Source organism: Nicotiana tabacum, chromosome 17, assembly GCF_000715075.1.
Source record: "Nicotiana tabacum cultivar K326 chromosome 17, ASM71507v2, whole genome shotgun sequence".
NCBI classification, from domain to species: Eukaryota; Viridiplantae; Streptophyta; class Magnoliopsida; order Solanales; family Solanaceae; genus Nicotiana; species Nicotiana tabacum.
Window position 1 is genome coordinate 139349815 of NC_134096.1, and position 23058 is coordinate 139372872.

Sequence of the window (23058 nt, forward strand, 5' to 3'; positions counted from 1 at the left end):
ACTGAATATAATGAACTGGTAGATGTAGTTAGTTAGTGATTGAGAGAGAGAGAGCGCGAGAGAGAAAAGTTAGTCTTTATTGGTAGAATAGCAAAGGCAAAAAAGTATTTTTATATTGAAATAATATAGTACTTGGTGAAAAGTTTGAAAAAAAGTACTATAATAATAATACATAGTAGTAGTCAGAGGTGGATGCAATGTATCGGCACCAGGTTCAACTAAAGTCAGTACTTTTTGCGCGGAGCATATACTTATGTGTAAAAATTCACTAATATTGTAATATATAGCAATATGCAGAGACGGATCTATAGCCCCAATTTAAGGGGCACGTGAACCCATGGTCTCACCATCAAACTAGGTATTTTATGTACAAATTTTTAGAATTAGTCTAATGTTAATCCCTAATGGCTATTATTTCCTTCTTTTCTGTTAATGTCTACTACTATCTGGTGTCTAGGGCTGTAAATAATTTAATAAACGCTGAATTACCGTACCAAAACTGAAAATGTTAGTATTTGGCATTCGATATTCTGGTATTTAATATTATATTTGGTTTAAGTTTTTTTTTTTAAATTGATATTTGGTATTTAAAAATAAAATACCTGAAATACTAATACCGTACCGAAATATATACTAAGTTACAAAATACACGTATTATTGATTACAACATAAATATTAAATTTCTAAATTTAACTTTCTGTTATTTTTATAGTTTTCTTTAATTTTTACTATCTCTTTTTCCCGCTATACTTGTCTTGCCCCTTTTCTTTGATTGTCTGCTTACATTTCAACCTCTCATCTAGGTTTAGCATTTTTGGTTTCCATCCTTTTTTTTCACTATATTATAATTTTTTATTTGTTAGTACCTTACTTAAAAATATTACAGTTTATGACTTTACGTATTAGTTAATATTCAAATTGAACAAACAGAAGTTACCAAACCGAATAAACAGAAACCGAATGAAGAAAAGCCGAATCATACCGAATTTAATTAGATATGGTATTGATATAGCATTTTAAGAAACCGAATACCGAAAATACCGAACCAAAATGTCTAAATACCGTACCGTTCCGACCGACAAACACCCTACTACCGTCTCCCTTGCTCTCACGATCACCCATTTTCTCCCAGTCTATGTCGAGTTGACCAGAAATGTACAGCAGAAAAACATCTGAATTTTGTTTACCCAACGAGCATTCCATTGAGAGACTGGAGTTGGTAAAGACGCAGTTCAGATGAACAAGCAGTGAAGTTAGGTTATATCTCACTCACAAGGAGAAGGCCTAGTGGTTGAAGGGCAGGACTAACAACCTTAGGAACCAAGGTTCAGATTCCACCAAAGACGATAATAACTAAATTCTTCCCATATTCTTCCCATAGATTTAAGTCTTACGGAAGAGTTACCAATACCTGTGTGGTAGAAAATAGCAGACAAAATCACTCGAAGACGCGTGAAAAAGAATATTCTTCAACCGATCATTTCATGGAGGCATTATTAATGCTTCTAATAATCTGGATATGCTGTAAACATATAGATGAATCAATGCACACCGTATACTTAAGCATAGCCACCCCCGACCATAGAGTTCAGCATAATCCAGCTCTCTCACCATACAGTTCAGCAAAGCCAGCCCCTTCTTTTAACTAATACAGCAATCTAGGAGTGGTCCAGCCATCAGAAAGGCAAAGGGAAGACACCATCTGTTCGTCATGGTAATACATCACCACAAGGCTTTTAGGTCATACCATCTTTGCAACATCTGTTACACGAGATGATTTTGGCCAAACAAATTGTCGTTTTTACTGTACATGCTATTCTCACAGAGTTGATATATTCTTCAGCAAGAATCAAACTATACATTTTTACCTAGAGGATGCATCGTTGCTGTTAGCTAGGCCAATAGGGCATTTACTTTTCAACGACAAAGATTTTTTACAACAAGGGAACCTATACACAACAATAATTTTCGAACTTCCCTGTAGATTATTGATTCCTTGAAACTTTTGTTAGTATGACGTCGAAAAGTTGAAATACAGCAAGCTTCCATCCTTAATCGTTGTAATCCAGTAAGGAATATTTACATTTTATTTCTGAACAGGACAAGGAGAAAAAGTTAAAATGAATAGCTGCGAATAATGAAAAATGTTCCTTTGTAGAATGATGCATATTTTCAGGAGACAGATGAATACCAAAGCCATAATCCAAACAATATATAAATTTGCACATTTCATGACTTTTAAAGTAATCTAAGAGCACTTTCCTCAGCAGTAGACAGATATACCTGGATAAGATTTAGAGCTCGTGTGTTGACTCACGAAGCCTCATCAATTTGTCCTTCCACATAGCTGCAGGAACCAGAAAACATTTTTTGGTGATATATCAGCAAATTAAGTATAGGAAAACTATAGCAGATATTTCCAATAAATAATCACATATTTAGTTTGATATACCTGCATCATTGTACCGCTCCTCATTCACTGCTAAGTTCATACTTCTCACCATACTAAGTTCTTCAGAAAGTAAATCGGGGCCATCTGATGCACTGCATCAGACAGAATCAAGCTTAAATAATGAAAAAGTCCAAAGATATGCAAATAGGAGAGAAAAGCGACCAACCTATCTAATAATACATCATACGTTGACTTAACTCTGCTAGATCGGTCCATTCCATGAACTATTCTTTTTGCATCAGCCAAGACAATTTGCTTATTCACAAATATTGGTGCCTGCATAAACCAGAAGAAACTCAATTAAGACAGATGATGGTTTTTCAAAATTTAGTTAAGGTCATTTCAGCTCACATAAGATCAATAAGAGTTATTCTTAAGCAGCTAAAACTGAAAAGAAGTTGATCATGCACATAAAACTTTACCAAATTTGTTATTGTTAACTCAAAAACTACAATTCAGATCCATGTTAATTGTTCTATTAGACGTAAAGAAGTTGAAAGCCGATAAAGCTATTCTTGGTTTCATCTCAAAAAACTAGGAAACAGAAAGGGCAAAGTGGAAACAGTCAGGAGACATAATTTTTTCTACAACCGTAAGCAATCTATATGAAGCAGTTTATTGGTAACTAAAGAAGTCATGAGAAACCAGAAAGGCATGAAAACTTAACAGATAAGGCAAGAAAATTCACATGAGAGAGCAACTTTGGGATTTTATATGAGTTGGGTCAAAACAGGAGGAAAAGCTAATTTTACATTAGTCCCATACTTTATTCAACAGATATACCATGATTGACATCAATTTTTCAATGGATGTTAGCAAACACTTAACAATATACATTATCACATTGGAATCTCAAAGTTTTCATAAGAACAATACCTTGCATCTTCTGGCAACATTAATGGCATCTGAAGGACGAGCATCCAAACTTATAATATCTTTTTCCCCTGGCTATGTATTATCAAAAATGTTAAGTCCAGATTAAATCTTCTCTAGAAGTAGGAGTTTTTTGCCTAAAAAGTACTTTCAACATACCTTGTGGAAGTTTATTCTGGCAAAATAAGTGTTAGTCACTCTTTCTGTAATCTTCACCATTTTAACCTGAAAATGATATATCACCAAACTAAGAAAGAAAGACCAGCACTTCAAACAATAAAAAAATGCAGTGATCATTGCCCAATTTAAAAGTGATCAGCTATTAAATGAAGTGTTAGATCTTGCAAAACACCAAGAAGGAACTGAGGAAGAGCCTCCTGCTAACTTGGCACGTTACAAGTTAGAGCAATCAGTAAGAACTTTACATGATAATTGGTAAATGCATATTAATACCATGAACTGGTAGCTAAAAGATAAGGCAGAAACAGTTAATGGTCGCATCATGAAAGCTTTCATCCGGATACATAAATTAACAAATATTACTAACATTTAGAATGACATGCATCCGAGAACCAAAAGTTTCTGGTGATTCAAGTTCAGGGAATGTGATAGCAAATTAGGTAAAAATGAAGACTAAAATCAAGATGGAGATATTGTTTATTAAAACAAAATCAATATTGAGAAAGGATGCATGTGATGAGATACATAAATATGGTATTAACATACTTCATAGCCAAGTTTCAGCAATAGATTCCTCACCAGCTGGAATTGGTCCGGCCAATCCTGCAGCAGGACCAACATCAGCATCTCAAAGAAAAGTTAAAAGAAAGAAACGGAGAAGTAAATCAGACAATCCACAGTCAAAATCTTAAAAACATTACCCCTGTCTCCTCCTCATGCAATGAATCTATAAGTTTTTTGACAGCATATTCTCCTGAAGTAGCAGGAAGTTAATCCATAACAGTACGACAGAACTGCTTACAGAAGGAGAAATCTAAAAATACGTACCAACAATAATTGGCAACACATATTCGCCATCACAAGAAATCTTAAGAAAAATAGTTGGATTCTGGAAACGGCGAAGAAATCCTGTCCCTAAAGATGACGCATCAGCAATAGGATCCTTGGTGTGAAAAGAAAATGGAACCAAGTGAGCTGATGAGTGCCATCTTGGTTCTTGAAATCCACGCATACGCATTTGGTAGTGCCTCATAGTCTCTACAGTCATTGCAGCATTGGTAAAACATGCTTAGACTCACGTGCGGGGGAAGAAAATACTAAGTAATATTAGAAGACAGATTACAGATGAAATGTATTAAGCAATTAGCTTCTCAAAGTACACAGAGAATAAAATAAGTTGGTCAAGATGGATGAGTGCCAGGGAACGCTATGCAATAAAAAGAGACCTAACAAAATGAAATATAAGTTCTACAAAACAGTTGTTAGACCAGAAATACTATATTGAGAGTGAATGTTGATCCCCTAAGGTCCATCATATCCACCAGATGAATATTGAGATATGGATATTAAGATGGATGAATATTGAAATATAGATAGTAAGATGGATGAATATTGAAAGATGGATATTACAATAGCTGTGCCGTCATACAATATTGGACAAGATTAGAAATGATCACATCTAACCAAAGGTTGCAAGTAAGACATATAGAGAATAAAAAAAGATGCGGAGATAGTTTGGTCTGGTCATGTCCTGTATAGACTTTCGAAAGGTGATAGAAAAGGACTAGGAAGAACTAAATCACATCGAGAGAAGTTATCTAAAATACCGAAATTCTCTCCAAACTATTGCACAACTTAGAAAAGAAACATAATGGCAGCAGATGGTCGGGATTGAACTAGTTATTTGTACAGGGTATATATGCGATTTAGAAAACCCTTAAATATTTAGCATTAAAATGAAAAAGACCTGACCAAACCAAAATGGAAACATAGGAATCATACAGCCGACCCAACTGGTTCAGGATTGGGGATGTTAGATGTAATTAATTGATTGATCGATTTAGTTTCTCAAATTACCATCAAAGTGCACGGTTTCCCATCTCAAGTCATCTTTTCTAACAAATTTAAGTTATAGGTCTCTTCAATTCGGTAACAGCGAGTTTTTACTAATCAGTACAAAGGTAATTACAAAAGGCGAAGATTGAAGACCTGAGATGAGGACGACGGCTTCAATATAATCATCATCGTGTTCATCACTCTGATTAGATCTCCGATTGAAGCTTCCACGTGACGATTTGCTGCAGATCACCGCTAATCTTGAATTTCTACAATGCTTATTTTTAGAAGAGAGATGGAATGAGATGTTTCGAATCGAGGAGTAACAGTGGCAGCTGGCACTCCACCGGCTGGTATCCGGTTGATCCGTCAAAAGTCCGGCGACCGTATGGATCCTCAACTGAGCTCCGAGCATCGCGACACGATAATTTCAATGTGGGTTTACACAGAGCACGCGGGGTGGGGGGGGGTTGATTTTTTGGATAAAACAAAAGTAGGTGAAAAAAACGACACTTTCTTGTTGGGCGAGAGAATGGAGGATGTTGATGTTAAGAGTGGTTTTAAAATACTGGGGAGGAAGAGAAACTCTTTCCCATTCCAAAACTATAGTTTAACCATGTTGCTATTCGTAGATATTTTTTATTAGAAAATTGTGAGTTTCTTGTGTATTTTTTACTGATATACAGATTTTTATGTCAAATTTGAATTCACATAAAGCTTTTTCCTTTTCATACTTTTAAATAAATTGCGAATTGCCATTTTTTAAGGAATCGTGCTACGAAGTTGTGTGTTCACTTTTATATCATTTCTCTTGTCAATTTGTTTGTAACGTGTTGGAAAAAGAAAGGTCGAGAAGATAAGAGATCCTCTTGGGTCTACATTCTTGTTGGCAAAATGCCCTTCAGTATCATGACACAGCGCATATTGTAACTTATTAACGTGGGCGACACAAGAATACCTAACAAAACCACTAAGCTTCCGTTTCACCATAAATTTCAATTTTTTTAAAAAACATCTTTTATTCATGGAATAATATCGATTTTTGAACAAAAAAATTAAAATTCTTTTTAAATTTCCAAAATTTGGTTTAGGAAAGTTTTTGAGTAAAATTTTTTCTTCCACTCACAGAACTTTAACTTTTGTTCAAATAAAATGCATGTCCAAACACAATTCAACTTCCAAAATTTATTTATCAAAACAATTTCAAAATCTATTTTTTCAAGTTTTATTCAAATCTATGTTTAAACGCTAGCTAAATTTCAATTGTAAATTAATTTAAATAGACTGTTTGAATTTTTAACAGACATTTTGACTCTATTAGAATCGTTTGATTTAAATATTCAATAAATTAACTCCACCAATGTTGCATATTGTTCTAACAATTTTCTTGTTCACTTTCATTTTTCAGTATCAATTTTGTATGAATATAGGTGTCGGTAATGAGGGCACGTGGAAGGAAACGGTTGGCGTGAAGCAATGCAGCTCTTGGACAAAAGTAAATGGGAAGGAGCACACGATCCAGCAAAGGCAAGTGCCCGCCACAACGTGCATCGCATGCTCCTGAGAAGGTACTAGTTTAACTTTTTATTAGAAGTGGATACAGCTTAAATGGAGCAACCAAATAGGTCATCCCGTAAAATTTTTAGGAAAAATAATATTGCATAGCGACTCTCAAAATAATAGTCGAAAAAGTATATATATTACAGTCAAACCTCTCTATAACAATATCCCTATATAACAATGCTTCACTATAAAAGCCAAGCTTTTACTTTTTTGACTACCAATGTATAAATAGTTTCTAGCACGAGCTAAAAGTAAAAAAAGCCCAATAACAAATATAATTCCAACATTGAAATAACAATTTCAGTTCACAAGCGTTGGCTTGATTAAAGGAAATTTTACCTCCTATAGCAAAGTTTTACACCTTATTTATTATAAATAAATATCCTTTTAAAATATTATTTTCTATAGCTACCTTTTAGGTTTTATAGCAAAATATGTATTTATGGTCACTTCCTACTGTTTAGCCATTAAATACGCTAAGTAATATTTTATCTCTCCTACTTTCTGTATACAACTTAACAACGATCTCCCCCCTCTCAACGCCAGTCTCTTCTCCATGAATACAACCACGATTCTCCACTGATTCATCTCCATTGTTTCACGAAATTTTTAATTTTTTTTGCTCCAAAAAGTTGTGGTAAGTGTTAAAGTTGATAGATTTCGCTGGTATCGGAATTGAATGGAAAAGACAAGACAAAACGAAACAGAAAAAGATAAAGGAGAAACAAAGATCTGGAGAAATACAAGTGCATATCTCAAAATTTTCAAAGCAGAAATGAGAGATTCACTACCTGGACGACCCAGAGGATGCCGGTACCGGCGGCGACGCCTCATATGGCGGCGGTCTGGATATCGGTGGATTGGGGACGGAGTTTGGGGCTGAGGAACTTGAAGAGTCCGTTACCTTTATTTTCATTGTATTCAATGTATCTCGCTGTATTCCATGTATTTCATTGTATTCACGAATTTAGTTTTTTCTACTTTTTCAATATATTCACTGTATTTAATTGTATTCAAGTTAATTATATAATTTTAAAGCTTTACTTTGTTTCACTGTTTTGTCCATCAGTATATATTCAGCAATATGTATTCAATGTATTATAAAATATATTCATATATTTTTTTAATTAATATAATTTATGTATTCAGATGTATATATGTATTCAAATATATTTGCAGTATGTATTCATATATTTTTGTACTATAGATGACCTGCTATACTTCATGTATTCAATTTATTGTATGTATTTAACTGTATTTAATGTAATTATATAATTTCAATATATAAATCTATTTGTAAAAGATACCACTAAAAAATATTTTAGTAAAGATGCCACTAAAAAAAGAAAGGATGGATTGAATCTCTGAAGATTGCTTTGTTTTTGGAGTATTTTTCGGCTGAGAATCTTTTCTATAACTGAAAATACAAATTTTGCGTGTTATAATTGAGTTTGTGGAGTTATATTAGGAGTCTATCACGTTAATTGATTCACTTACCGTTTCTAAACAGCTGAAGACCTTTTTTCGCAGATTTCTATTACCGTATTCACGAATACAGCTCGCAAATACATATGAATACAGTCTATGTTTAGCTAGACTTCCTTGTTTTTCGCCGAATTTTGCTACTGTATTCATGAGTACAGTAGTTTGAATACATCGAATACACTCTATAACAAGTGAAAACATAGCTATAGGAAGTAATTAAGTAAGTGGTAGCTATAGCAAGTTAATAGCCACTAAACGAATTTTGTAAAAATTATATCGGGTTGGAATTAAATTGGGTCTCGCTTAAGCTGTTGCAAAAATAGTAAGCTCATGACCAGATGACGTGATGTTTATTCTTTCAAGAACTACTAGGTATATAAACTACTCAGTATGAGATGATGATTCAAGCTCAGGGGATTAAAAAACTTTTTGTGGGAGGCTACCTGTTACTGTGGACTTTACACGATGTAAATTTTAGTCGGATTCAAAGGCGGAGCCAAGCTTGTGGGTTCGGTATTGTAATTCTTTTAAGTTGTTGGATTTTAAATTAATAATTTGTATAAATTTAATAAATTTCTTAAGATAAATATAGAGTCTAAACAAAAGCTACTAGGTTCCACAAAACCTGCATTCCACACACTCTAGATCTGTCCCTGGTCAGGCTAGTAAGTTAGGAATATTGAATGCACAAAGTAAAAGAAAGGTCATATAAATATGAAACATTATGAGAGTAGTCCATCTTCCACATAACAATTCATGATCGTGCAATTCCAACACATTTTCTACCAACGAATTCAGTGGAAATGGAGTGAAAAGGCGACATTTGTCAACAAAATTAAATACTTAGATGTGCAGAAATACAGGGTAAGACTGAGTATAATAGACCCTTATCGTCTGACCCTTCTCCGGACCCCGCGCATATCGGGAGCTTAGTGTACCGGGGTGTCTTTTATTCTTGTTGACTATATGAGATTTCTTGTCAAACTGAATTCAAAACCAAAGAAATTTCGGGCTCATAAACACAAGAGTGAGCCAGAGGCAAAGCATCTCGAATCAATTATTATATATTCAACAGCTGTGTTCGATGTTTGATTAACTGATGAGCATTGGAAAGCTGTTTCAACAACTTAATAAGCTCGTCGATCCTTATGTTTGTAACAGAATGATGCAAATGCCAAGTGGGGTTGGAGTTAGACCATCCTGCAATAAAGAATATATGGGTTGTAATCATTTTTATTGGGATACATGCAATTCACTCTTGATACCTGCAACTGGTGCTTATGCATGATTTGTTGTAAAGGTACAATGGTAAGGATAAAAGGAGGCCATATTTCTAAAGAACACCATTTATTGTTATGTCAGAAAAAATAATCCAAGAGACAAATAAAACTACACAGCAACATTTTAACGTGAAAATTCCTATGGGAAAAACTCACTATTCGTTATTCTCTGCCTCAACTTTCGTTTCTTTTCTTTTCTTCTTGTTGCCTACTTCTTTATGTCTACTACTAGTGGCAACCTCGTTTTGTATGAAAGGCTAGAAATAAAATAAGTGGTCGTTCAAGTCACTATTTGGTTCGACAGTTCAACTAAGACATGCGGGAAAGCAATTAGAAGGTGAAGTGTACGTTTTCTTTTTCAGCTAGAGGCTAGTAAAGACTTTGCTTTAAACCTCCGAAATTTTGGGGCCCAAAAATATTTAATAGATTTTCAGACTTTATTTTTGCTTAGACAATACTGAAATTCATTAAAAAAGTATAAAACATTTATTAAGAAAGATAGAAAGAGTATCTAGTTTTTAACATTCGAAATATTTTAGAATTTTGATTTAAACTACTCAAATTTTCATATTAGTAAATAATATTTTTTACAACAAGATCCAAAGTAACGTATTATAAACATATAACTAACATCTTTTTGAATTGAATTAACCCTTTTCAATGTAAATTTAATGTTATTATCATATGTTTATTGTGAACTTTTCTTGTAAAAAACTAAAAATAAAATACTTCCAATTATATTCGGCTTTAGGCCACCAATTTTGTTGAGCCGCACATTTGAAAATTGTTGTAAAAAATAATCTTCTGTCATAAGGATAACAAAGGCAAGATACCATTCTTTGCTTAGTAATCCTATATCAAACCTAATTACCTCCTCCACTCAACCAGTGAGTTCTATAAGCAAAATGAATATATCATTTCATCTAGGTAAGCTGTACTAACAAAGGTAGAGTATTTCTAGAAGGAAAAAAAGAAACTTGAGGATATTCATATGACCCTTGAGCTGGTTTGTTGCACTTGTGTGATGACCCGATAGGTCATTTTTAATTTTAATCTTTATTGATGTATTTTGAGATCTCGAATAGCTCCATTCAGTCTTTCTTGATTTGCGTGCGCAATCCTTATAGTTTTTCGGATTTTATTTTTATGTGAAAACCCAAAGAAAATGTGAAAATTTACCTTTAAAACTCATTTGAGTTGACTTTGGTCAATATTTTGAGCAAACAAAACCGGATCAGTATTTTGACAATTCTGATGGGTCTGTATCGTGATTTGGGACTTGGGCGTATGCTCGAAATTAATTTTGGAATTCCCTAGCTTGAATTTTCGCCATTTGACAGAAATTAGAAATTTAAAGGTTTAAAGAATTCTTAAATTTAACCATAATTGGATTTTTGTTGATACCGGATCCCGATTTAGATTCCGAGAGTTCGATCAGTTTTGTAACAATATTTATGACTTATGTACAAAATTTGAAGTTATTCTGAGGTGTGTAGGTACGTTTTCCGTTAGGTTTTCAAAAACAAATACAAGGTTTGATTTTATAAAGCTTGAATTTCTAAAGTTTGACCGAAAATTTGACTTTTAAGCAAACGACTCAGGAATGGAATTTTGATGACGTCAATAGTTTCGTATGATGATTTTGAACTTAGGAGTGTGTCCGGATATTTATTTGGAAGTCCGTAATTGATTTTGGCTTGAAATGGCGAAAGTTAGAAAATAGAAGATTTTTAGAAAGTGTGACCGGGAGTTGACTTTATTGATATCGGGGTCGAAATTCAATTCTAGAAATTGAAACAGATCCATTATGTCATTTATGACTTGCATGCAAAATTTGGTATCATTCCGGATTGATTTGATAGGTTTCGACATCGAATGTAGAATTTGGAATTCGTTAGTTTTTATTAAGCTTCAATTGGGATGTGATTTGTGTTTTTAGCGTTGTTTGATATGATTTAAGGCCTCGACTAAGTCCATAATATGTTTTGAGATTTGTTGGTGTGTTCGTATGGGGTCCCGAGGGGCTCGGATGAGTTTCAGAGTGGTTTTAGATCATTTTTAATTGCTGGTTTTTGACAGCAATGTGCAAAATTTCTGATACGTAGAGCTGACTTTAGAAGCTAATATCTCGAAATTTATAAAGAAATCTGGAAATTATCAAAACATGAAAGTTGTAGCCCTTTGATTCTAGTTTTCAGAATGATAAACCATTCATAATTTGGACAACTGTACGGAAAGTTATGATCGATTGACTGAAGGCTGGCACTGCAGATTTTAGCTACAGCAGTGTGCATCGCCAGAAATTTTTGTTATACAGGGCTGACTTTGGGAGCTTATATCTCCCAATCTATAAGGAATTGGGAGATGAGCAAAATGTGAAAGTTGTAGCCTTGGTGTCTAGTTACGAGAAAGTTAAACCATTCATCATTTAAACATTTGTACAGAAAGTTATGATTGATTTACTGAAGCCTAGTACTGCAGTTTTCACTGCATTTTCTGATTGGAAATAAGTTGAAGTAGGTCGCATTTTAAAGATGCGACCTACCTGGGCAGAAGCTATATTTTGGGGTTTCGGTCATTTTAACATATTTGGAGCTTTGGAGCTCGGATTTAAGCGATTTTTGAGGTAATTTTCACCATATGGATTGGGATAAGTGTTCTATATTTAAAAGTGATTATACTTCATGATTCCATGGTTATTTTCATCAATTATTAGTGAATCAAATAGAAGAAATTGGAGAATTTTTTAAAACTTTTCAAAAACGAGAATTTAAGATTTAGAAGTCGATTCGTTATCGGAATTTGATAAAATTGGTATGATTGAACTCGTATCGGAATGGGCGTTCGAATTTTGTAAAAATTATATCGGGTTGGAATTAAATTGGGTCTCGCTTAAGCTGTTGCAAAAATAGTAAGCTCATGACCAGATGACATGATATTTATTCTTTCAAGAACTACTAGGTATATAAATAACTCAGTATGAGATGATGATTCAAGCTCAGGGGATGAAAAAACTTTTTGTGGGAGGCTACTCATTACTGTGGACTTTACACGATGTAAATTTTAGTCAGATTCAAAGGCGGAGCCAAGCTTGTGGGTTCGGTATTGTAATTCTTTTAAGTTGTTGGATTTCAAATTAATAATTTGTATAAATTTAATAAATTTCTTAAGATAAATATAGAGTCTAAACAAAAGCTACTAAGTTCCACAAAACCTGCATTCCACACACTCTAGATCCGTCCCTGGTCGGGCTAGTTAGTTAGGAATATTGAATGCACAAAGTAAAAGAAAGGTCATATAAATATGAAACATTATGAGAGTAGTCCATCTTCCACATAACAATTCATGATCGTGCAATTCCAACACATTTTCTACCAACGAATTCAGTGGAAATAGAGTGAAAAAGCGACATTTGTCAAAAAAATTAAATATTTAGATGTGCAGAAATACAGGGTAAGACTGCGTATAATAGACCCTTATGATCTGGCCCTTCCCCGAACCCCACGCATATCGGGAGCTTAATGTACCGGGGTGCCTTTTATTCTTGTTGACCATATGAGATTTCTTGTCAAACTGAATTCAAAACCAAAGAAATTTCAGGCTCGTAAACACAAGAGTGAGCCAGAGGCAAAGCATCTCGAATCAATTATTATATATTCAACAGCTGTGTTCGATGTCTGATTAACTAATGAGCATTGGAAAGCTGTTTCAACAACTTGATAAGCTCGTCGATCCTTATGTTTGTAACAGAATGATGCAAATGCCAAGTGGGGTTGGAGTTGGACCATCCTGCAATAAAGAATATATGGGTTATAATCACTTTTATTAGGATACATGCAACTCACTCTCGGTACCTGCAACTGGTGCTTATACATGATTTGTTGTAAAGGTACAATGGTAAGTATAAAAGGAGGCCATATTTCTAAAGAACACCATTTATTGTTATGTCAGAAAAAATAATCCAAGAGACAAATAAAACTACACAGCAACATTTTAACGTGAAAATTCCTATGGGAAAAACTCACTAATGTAACGATCCGGCCCGTCGTTTTGAGTATTTCAACCTCGTTTCCCCCTTTACTGCTCGAGTTGTACTTTACAGTTGTTGTGTAAATTACCGGGGTAATTGATTCGGGTCCAACGAGGTTTTTGAAGGAATTGGAACACTTAGTTTCAAGGTTTAAACCTTAAGTTAAAATAGTGACCGGATGCGGACTTAGGTGTAAATGACCTCGGATTCGAATTTTGATGATTTAAATAGCTCCATATGGTGATTTTGGACTTAGGAGCGTGTCTGAAAAATTATTTGGAGGTCCGTAGTGGAATTTGGCTTGAATTGCCGAAAGTTGAATTTTTGGAAAGTTTGGGGGGGGGGTTGACTTTTTGATATCGGGGTCGGAATCCGATTCTGGAAATTTGAATAGGTCTGTAATGTAAAATATGACTCGTGTGCAAAATTTGAAGTCAATCGGACGTGATTTGATAGGTTTCGGCATAGTTTGTAGAATTTGGAAATTTCAAATTTTATTAGGCTTAAATCCGTGTGTAGTTCGTATTTTTGAGGTTGTCTGATGTGATTTGAGGCCTCGAATAGGTCCGTGGTGTGTTTTAGGACTTGTTGGTGTATTTAGACGGGGTCCCAAGTGACTCGGGTGAGTTTCGGATGGTTAACGGATCAAATTCAACTTGAAACATTTCTGGAACTGCTGCCTACTGGTGTGATCGCACCTGCGAAGCTTTTGATCGCAGGTGCGAAGTCGTATGTGCGTGAGATCAATCGCAGAAGCGGCCAATAGTGGGACTGGGCAGTGCTCGCAGGTGCAAGGAATTTGCTGCATCTGCGAGGCTGCAGGTGCGAAGGTGTTGGCGCAGATACGGACTGGGGCTGGCCTAGGGCGAACGCATGTGCGAAGGGTTTGCGCATCTGCGAGCCCGCAGATGCGAGAAAAGGTCCGCATATGCGAGGTTTTTGGAGGCTGACTGTTTCCGCAGGCGCGCATTTTTGTCCGCAAAAGCGGATGCGCAGGTGCGAGCCCAGGCACCGCAGGTGCGGAAATGCCTGGGCAGTGTTTAAAACGAGGGTTCCGAGACTTTTTCTCTTTTTCGGATTTTGGAGAGAAAATTTTTCACACAACTTGGGGTAAGTGTTCTTAACTCCCTTGTGATTATATTCCATGAATTAATCTTAATTTTTGGTGTAAGATTATTGAATCTTCAAGAGAAATAGAAGGAATTTTTTCTAATGTCACAAAACGAATTTTTCAAGTTTGAATACCGATTTGGAGTCGGATTTGAGTGAAATTAGTATGGTTTAACTTGTAATTGGATGGGTTGCCGTATTTTATGAGTTTCGTCGGATTTCAAGATGTGGGCCCCACAAGTAATTTTTGGGGCATAATTTCGGATTTTATGAAAAATATTAGCATTTTGATATGGAATTAATTCCTTTGAATTGTGTGGACTGAATCAAATTAATTATGGTAGATTCGAGCCATTGGGGAGTTGATACGCGCATTATGGAATTTCTGGAGCATTGTTTAGCTTGCTCGACATTGGATTCGGCTTGTTCGAGGTAAGTAACTCTTCTAATCTTGGAGTTGAGGGTATGAACCCTGAATATATGTATTTTATAAATTTTGGGAGGTGACGCACATGCTAGGTGACGAGTGTGTGGGCGTGCACTATAGAAATTGTGACATAATTATTTCTGTAAAATTTTATAGTTAAATAATCTTAGCATTTTCTATGCGATTTTATATGTTAAAGAAATTGAGCTGAAAAGCATATTAAAAATTATGTTGAAGCTATGTGCCAGTATTATTGGGACCCTCAGAGGTCATATTGCTGTGAATTATTGTGTTAAATTAAAAATTCATACTTAGTCATATTCATTTCATTGCATATTATAACTCAGTTTTATTACTCTATTTTGATGCATATAAATGTTTTGGGCTGAATGCCCAGTTTTATTGAAATGCCCGAGTGGCTTGAGAGGTTTATGACTGAGTGAGGCCGAGGGACTGATTTATGTTACATATTTATGGGATCGGGCTGCACGCCGTAGCATGTTTGATATCGGCCGAGGGCCTGATTGTGAGGATGAGTGTGGATTGGGGTTGCCCGCCTGCAACATACTTTATTATTATAGCACGTGAGTTGTCCGTGCAGCACGTGAGTTGTCCGTGCAGATTATAGCGCTTGGGCTGAAGGAGCCCCTCTGGAGTCTGTACACACCCCCAGTGAGCGCAGGTACCTACTGAGTGCGAGTGCCGAGTGCTGAGTGACTGGGAGGCATGAGTGATTGTGAGGTATGTCCGAGTAGCAGGAGTGATTGTGAGGTATGCCCGAGTGGCAAGAGTGACTGTGAGGTATGTCTGAGTGGCAAGAGTGATTGTGAGGTATGCTCGAGTGGCACGAGTGACTGTGAGGTTTCTCCGAGGGGCTATATATGAGTGATGTTCTGCCTGAGGGGCTGTTTATGATTTTATCACTGAATTGCATCACATTGACATGCACACATGACATACAGGCATAGCGATGCATTTTTTTTTCCTCATGTTGTACAACATCACATCATTCATGATTTCTCACACATTTTGACAGATGGGCATAGTGATGCATTTGTTTTATACGGGTTATCCGGAAGGAGAATAAAACATATTATTTATTATTGAGAAGATTTTTGGAGAAATTTATTGTTTTCAAACTATTCATATTATTGGCAACTTCGGCAAACGATTTGGATTTTCACTGATGTATTTGAAAGAAAGAACTACTATTTTTTAAAATCATTATTTGGCTAAGTATTTTATCCCTGAGTTACTTCTGGTATTATTTGCTTTATGTTGTTATGGATTGTTGTGGATTATTGGTTTTGGACCCGACCTTGGTAGAAGCTCGTCACTACTTTCAACCTACGGTTAGGTTTGTTACTTACTCAGTACATGGGGGTCGGTTGTACTGATACTACACGTCTGCACATTGCGTGCAGATGTTGGCTGTTGTTGTTGCTGTGCTCGATGGTTGCGGGACTTGAATATGTACCTGCGTTCCTGCTGTAACTGCCCCTTGTTCAGGGTAGCCTTAGATTTTATAAAAACTCTGTTTATGTACTATTCAGACAGACTATGTATTTATTTCATTTTCGCTTTGTATACACTATTCTTAGAAGCTCATGATTTGTACTACCAGTTCTTGGGGAATGTATAAGGTTAAGATAATTATTTACTTAAATTTCTTTAATAATTATTATTGGAATTGGATAGTTGAAAGTTGGCTTACCTAGCGGGTTGGGTTAGGTTCCATCATGACTAGTTGGATTGTGGGTCGTGACAACTATTCGCTATTCTCTGCCTCAACTTTCGTTGCTTTTCTTTTCTTCTTGTTGCCTACTTCTTTCTGTCTACTACTAGTGGCAACCTCGTTTTGTATGAAAGGCTAGAAATGAAATAAGTGGCCGTTCAGGTCACTATTTGGTTCGACCGTTCAACTAAGACATGCGGGAAAGCAATTAGAAGGTGAAGTGTACGTTTTCTTTTTCAACTAAAGGCTAGTAAAGACTTTGCTTTAAACCTCCGAAATTTTGGGGCCCAAAAAAATTTAATAGATTTTCAGACTTTTTTTTTGCTTAGACAATACTGAAATTCATTAAAAAAAAAAGTATAAAACATTTATTAAGAAAAATAGAAAGAGTATCTAGTTTTTAACATTCGAAATATTTTAGAATTTTGATTTCAACTAATTAAATTTTCATATTAGTAAATAATATTTTTTACAACAAGATCCAAAGTAACGTATTATAAACATATAACTAACATCTTTTGAATTGAATTAACCCTTTTCAATGTAAATTTAATGTTATTATCATATGTTTATTGTGAACTTTTCTTGTAAAAAACTAAAAATAAAATGCTTCCAATTATATTCGGCTTTTAGGCCACCAATTTTGTTGAGCCGCACATTTGAAGACTGTTGTAAGAAACAATCTTCTGTCATAAGGATAACAAAGGCAAAATACCATTCTTTGCTTAGTAATCCTATATCAAACCTAATTACCTCCTCCACTCAGCCAGTGAGTTCTATAAGCAAAATGAATATATCATTTCATCTAGGTAAGTTGTACTAACAAAGGTAGAGTATTTCTAGAAGGAAAAAAAAGAAACTTGAGGATATTCTTATGACCCTTGAGCTGGTTTATTGCACTGTGATGACCCGATAGGTCATTTTTAATTTTAACCTTTATTAATATATTCTGAGACCTCGGATAGCTCCATTCAGCCTTTCTCGATTTGTGTGCTCAATCCTTATAGTTTTCCAAATTTCTTTTATGTGAAAACCTAAAGAAAATGTGAAATTTTGCCTTTAAAACTCATTTGAATTGACTTCGGTCAATATTTTGAGCAAACGAACCCGGATCAGTATTTTGACAGTTCTGGTGGGTTCGTATCGTGATTTGGGACTTGGGCATATGCCTGAAATCAATTTTGGAAGTCCCTAACTTGAATATTCGCCATTTGACGGAAATTAGAAATTTAAAGGTTTAAAGAATTCCTAAATTTGACCATAATTGGATTTTTGTTGATACCGGATCCCGATTTGGATTCTGACAGTTCGATCAGCTTTGTAATAATATTTATCACTTATGTACAAAATTTGAAGTTATTCTGAGGTGTTTAGGCACGTTTTCCGTTAGTTTTTCAAAAACAAATACAAGGTTTGATTTTATAAAGCTTGAATTTCTAAAGTTTGACCGAAAATGTGACTTTTGAGCAAACGACTCAGGAATAGAATTTTGATGACGTCAATAGTTTCGTATAATAATTTTGGACTTAGGAGTGTGTCCGGATATTTATTTGAAAGTCCGTAATTGATTTTGGCTTGAAATGACGAAAGTTGAAAAATGGAATAGTTTTAGAAAGTTTGACCGGGAGTTGACTTTATTGATATCGGGGTCAAAATTCAATTCTAGAAATTGGAACAGATCCATTATGTCATTTATGACTTGCATGCAAAATTTAGTATCATTCCGGATTGATTTGATAGGTTTCGGCATCGAATGTAGAATTTGGAATTCATTAGTTTTTATTAAGCTTGAATTGGGGTGTGATTTGTGTTTTTAGAACTGTTTGATATGATTTAAGGCCTCGACTAAGTCCATAATATATTTTGAGACTTGATGGTGTGTTTGGACGGGGTCCCGAGGGGTTCGGGTGAGTTTCGGAGTAGTTTCGGATCATTTTTAATTACTGGTTTTTGACAGCAGTGTGCGAAATTTCTGATGCGTAGAGTTGACTTTCGAAGCTAATATCTCACAATCTATAAAGAAATTTGGAAATTATCAAAACATAAAAGTTGTAGCCCTTTGATTCTAGTTTTCAGAATGATATACCATTCATAATTTGGACAATTGTACGGAAAGTTATGATCAATTGACTGAAGGCTAGAACTGCAGATTTTGGCTACAATAGTGTGCATCGCCAGAAAGTTTTGCTACACATGGCTAACTTTGAGAGCTTATATCTCCCAATATATAAGGAATTGGGAGATGAGAAAAATGTGAAAGCTGTAGCCTTGGTGTCTAGTTACCAGAAAGTTAAACCATTCATCATTTAGACATTTGTACAGAAAGTTATGATTGATTTACTGAAGCCTAGTACTGCAGTTTTCACTGCAATTTCTGGTTGGAAATAAGTTGAAGTAGGTCGCATTTTAAAGATGCGACCTACCTGGGCAGAAGCTATATTTTGGGATTTCAGCCATTTTAACATATTTGGAGCTATGTAGCTCGGATTTAAGCAATTTTTGAGACGATTTTTACCATATGGATTGGGGTAAGTGTTCTATATCTAAAAGTGATTATACTTCATGATTCCATGGTTATTTTCATCAATTATTAGTGAATCAAATAGAAGAAATTGGAGAATTTTTTAAAACTTTTCAAAAATAAAAATTTAAGATTTAGAGGTCGATTCGTTATTGGAATTTGATAAAATTGGTATGGTTGAACTCGTATCGGAATGGGCGTTTGAATTTTGTAAAACTTATGTCGGGTTCCGAGAGGCAAGGCCCTCGTTGACTTTCAATTGACTTTTAGAATAAAATTAGAAATCGACTTATTATTATCCAAAATTATTTTCTATGAATTATAATTAATTTATAAAAATATTTTGATTAGATTGGAGCCGTCCGAACGTCGTTTCGCGCAAGATGGCTATTTTGGGATATCGGCCTAACTCCATTAAGGTAAGTGTCTTGTCTAACTTTGTGTGGGAAAAATCACCCCTTAGGATTTGAGATGATTATGTCATTCGTGTTATGTGAAGGTCGTGTACGCGAGATGACGAATAGGTACACGACCTATATACGGTATTTGACCGGTGTGGACCGTTAGACTCTATTTATACAATTGATTGTAGATATTGTTTCATGATTATATCTTCTGTTGTTAGAATTGTTTGTACATGCGTTACTTGAAATTGTTAGCACATGTTCCATCCTTGTTATCAAGTTCACCCTTATATGCTTGTTGATTGTAATCACTTGTTGAATTCACACTTTATCTGTTGCATGCCTTAATTGTTAATTGATGCTCATAAATTGTGCCTTGGGTTATGGGTTGTCATTTTCTTGCTATTTAATTTTGTGAGCTATTGTGTATCCTTTTCATTAGTTGTGACTTCTTTGCGTAGCCTCGTTATTCATTTTGATTTTGTGGTACACCGTAATTGATTGTAAATTGGTTGTTTAATTTGTGTTTCTTGAGAAGCGGGTTGCACGCCGCAACAGATGTGTTTAATGTTTAATTTGAGGCGCGGGTTGCACGCCGCAACAGATTGGTTTAATGTTTATATTGGGGAGCGGGTTACACACCGCAACAAAAATAAAAATGATAAATGAGAAATGATTATCATTGTATGGGATCGGGTTGCACGCTGCAACATATATGATTGATATTGTATGGGATCGGGTTGCACGCCGCAACAGATATGATTATTATTATATGGGATCGGGTTGCACGCCGTAATATATATGATTATTATTGTGTGGGATCGGATTGCAGTCGCAACAGATATGATTAATGTTGTGTGGGATCGGGTTGCACGCCGCAACAAATATACAAATATGAAATTATTGTGATATTAAGGTTAATTCCGATTGTGATTCTCATAATGCATTTCATGCTAGGACAGTTACTGTGATTTTTTAAATCACTTCATTATATTTTGAACATAATTAATTAACCGTCAATATATTAAAAATGGAACAATATGGACTTTTTGTATGAGTCATGCATCCTATGTGATATGATAAGTTGCTAAAAATTTAGCAGATATAAATGAAAGAATTTTTAAGAAGTTCCACTTGTGTGTTTTTCATAAAATAAAACTTATACCTTATTCGGAGCTTTACTAATTTAAATAGTGATTATATATCTTTCTCTAATTGATATCTAAAATTACTCCTTATCGTATTGTTGTGTAATTTATGTAAAAATTATTATTACGTTTTACTTTAATAAATCTCATATTTATCGCGTTAAATATTTGATTGAATGTCTTAAATTGTATAAATACAATATTATATTGGATCTCATATATTTCTAAACTAAACTCAATTGATATTCTATTTGCACAACCTCTCCACTATTTTACCTTATTTAAATCCTAAATTGGCTTAATAACTCATTTGACACTTTACTATGTTCAAGTTGGAATTGTGTTTAATTGTATTTAAATTATTCATCATATCATGGTAAGGACGAGAGTAAAAGTACGAAGGGTAATGCCGTGCCATTTGTATATTATATTTATACTCTGACTGTGTTGTTGCTTAATTGCTTGATTGTTTGCTCGATGCCATCCGTGTTCTCATTGTTTTCATTGTTGATTTGAATTGGAAATTCTTCTATTATTGGCCTTATATTGATATTCTTTCCTTGTTAGCTTTAGATAACATATTGTACATGTTTATATGTCTGGTAGGTGTCTTGATCTGGCCTCGTCACTCTCTACCAAGGTTAGGTTTGATACTTACTAGGTACCGCTGTGGTGTACTCATGCTACGCTTCTGCACATCTTTTTGTGCAGATTCAGGTACCTCAAAGTTGTGATATTCTTGCTAGTTGATTAGGCATTGCTGTGGAGACTCAAGGTATACCTTATGTTACGTTCGCAAACTTCGGAGTCACCTTCTGATATTTTCCTTGCATTGTTTGATTCTATTCTGAAACAGTTGTATTTAGAGATTTTTCAGTAAATTCTGTAGAGCTTGTAACTTGTACTATCGATTTTGGGAATTGTAGGAAGTTTCTATTTCAGATTAATCCAAATAATTGGTTTCCTTATTATTGTTCAAGTTGAACTGTTAAAAATGGCTAAAATTATTCTAACATTGGCTTGCCTAGTAAGTGAAATGTTAGGCGCCACTAAGGTCCCGAAGATGGAAATTTCGGATCGTGACAACTTGATACCACAAAAGCATGGCAGAGTGCGAAAATATTGTGGGTGATAACTCCGCTTTGACTTCATGTGAGCTTTGCCACAAAAGATTTCACGAGCGCACTGCCCCTCAAAGAAGATATGACAGGGGACAAAAAATAAGGATACGAGCACGGGTCTATCGTTCTCCATCCATCTTTTAAGTGGATGAAAATAGGGACAGTATCCCTCGGGGCACCGGACACCATTTGGACAATCCGAAATTTTATAATTTTAGAATATCAGTCCTGGGCTATAAGTAAGGATGACCGACCATCTGATAAAAGATATTAATAATAGGCTATATTTAAAAGACTTTCAGTTTTTTTAAGCAATCAAACGGATAGAAAAAAGACATTGGAAACTCTAAATCTAAATCTAAAGATAGAAATGAACAATGCACAATGTTAGTGTCGGCTCAATGGGGAGGCCACTAAAGCAATTGCTTTAAAGCCCTCAAAGTTAAAGGGCCCAAAATTATTTATTTTTAAATATACTATTTACATATTATAAATTTTTAATAAAGGATTAGATTTTATACTTTTGGAATGTGATAGAGGTTATTCAAATAATAACTAGATTTTATAAGAAATATGCAATATATGAAAATGAATAACTTGATGACGTCTTTGACAACTAAAAAATAAAGTATCTTTTTGAGGTGATTATTTCTTAAAAAGAGTAAATAAACCTATTTTTTCACTTCATAATAGGCTTGAATTATTTCAAATGTATGAAATAATTTTGATATCTACTTAGTGGTATAAAATTGAGATCTTGGTACATACAAAAATATTTGTACCCATTCGTCACAAAAACTATGCTACATCTTTCATTGAGTCGCCTCTGCTCAGTGTATGAACCCTCCCCTCCCCCTCCCTCCCCCTCCCCCCAAAAAAATCCCAGCCCTAAA

General features: G+C 34.8%; 1 protein-coding gene across 2 annotated transcripts; it reads right to left on the minus strand.

Moving 5' to 3' along the window:
- Nucleotides 1-1468: 1468 nt before the first annotated feature.
- On the minus strand, nt 1469-6128 carry LOC107808046 (bifunctional nuclease 2). Of its 2 annotated transcripts, none has more exons than XM_016632530.2 (10): nt 5495-6128; nt 4334-4543; nt 4207-4259; nt 4052-4108; nt 3485-3550; nt 3329-3400; nt 2619-2728; nt 2453-2544; nt 2284-2347; nt 1469-2092 (listed from the first exon to the last, which is right to left on the minus strand). In XM_016632530.2, the coding sequence occupies exons 1-9, from the start codon at nt 5754-5756 to the stop codon at nt 2295-2297; spliced, it is 975 nt and encodes a 324-aa protein (XP_016488016.2). In that variant the 5' UTR covers nt 5757-6128; the 3' UTR covers nt 1469-2092; nt 2284-2294. The 2 variants fall into 2 exon arrangements, with proteins under 2 accessions (XP_016488016.2, XP_016488023.2); XM_016632537.2 differs by having other exon boundaries at nt 1704-2092; nt 4085-4108; nt 5495-6125.
- Nucleotides 6129-23058: the final 16930 nt, after the last annotated feature.

Bases quoted from the DNA above. Each gene is read 5' to 3' on its own strand.
- LOC107808046 (XM_016632530.2), bottom strand. From the start codon at position 5,756: ATGCTCGGAGCTCAGTTGAGGATCCATACGGTCGCCGGACTTTTGACG. The intron at 3,551-4,051 runs GTATGTTAATAC...TATCATTTTCAG, and splicing joins TGCTGAAACTTGGCTATGAA to GTTAAAATGGTGAAGATTAC. The intron at 2,545-2,618 runs GTTGGTCGCTTT...TGTCTGATGCAG, and splicing joins TATGATGTATTATTAGATAG to TGCATCAGATGGCCCCGATT.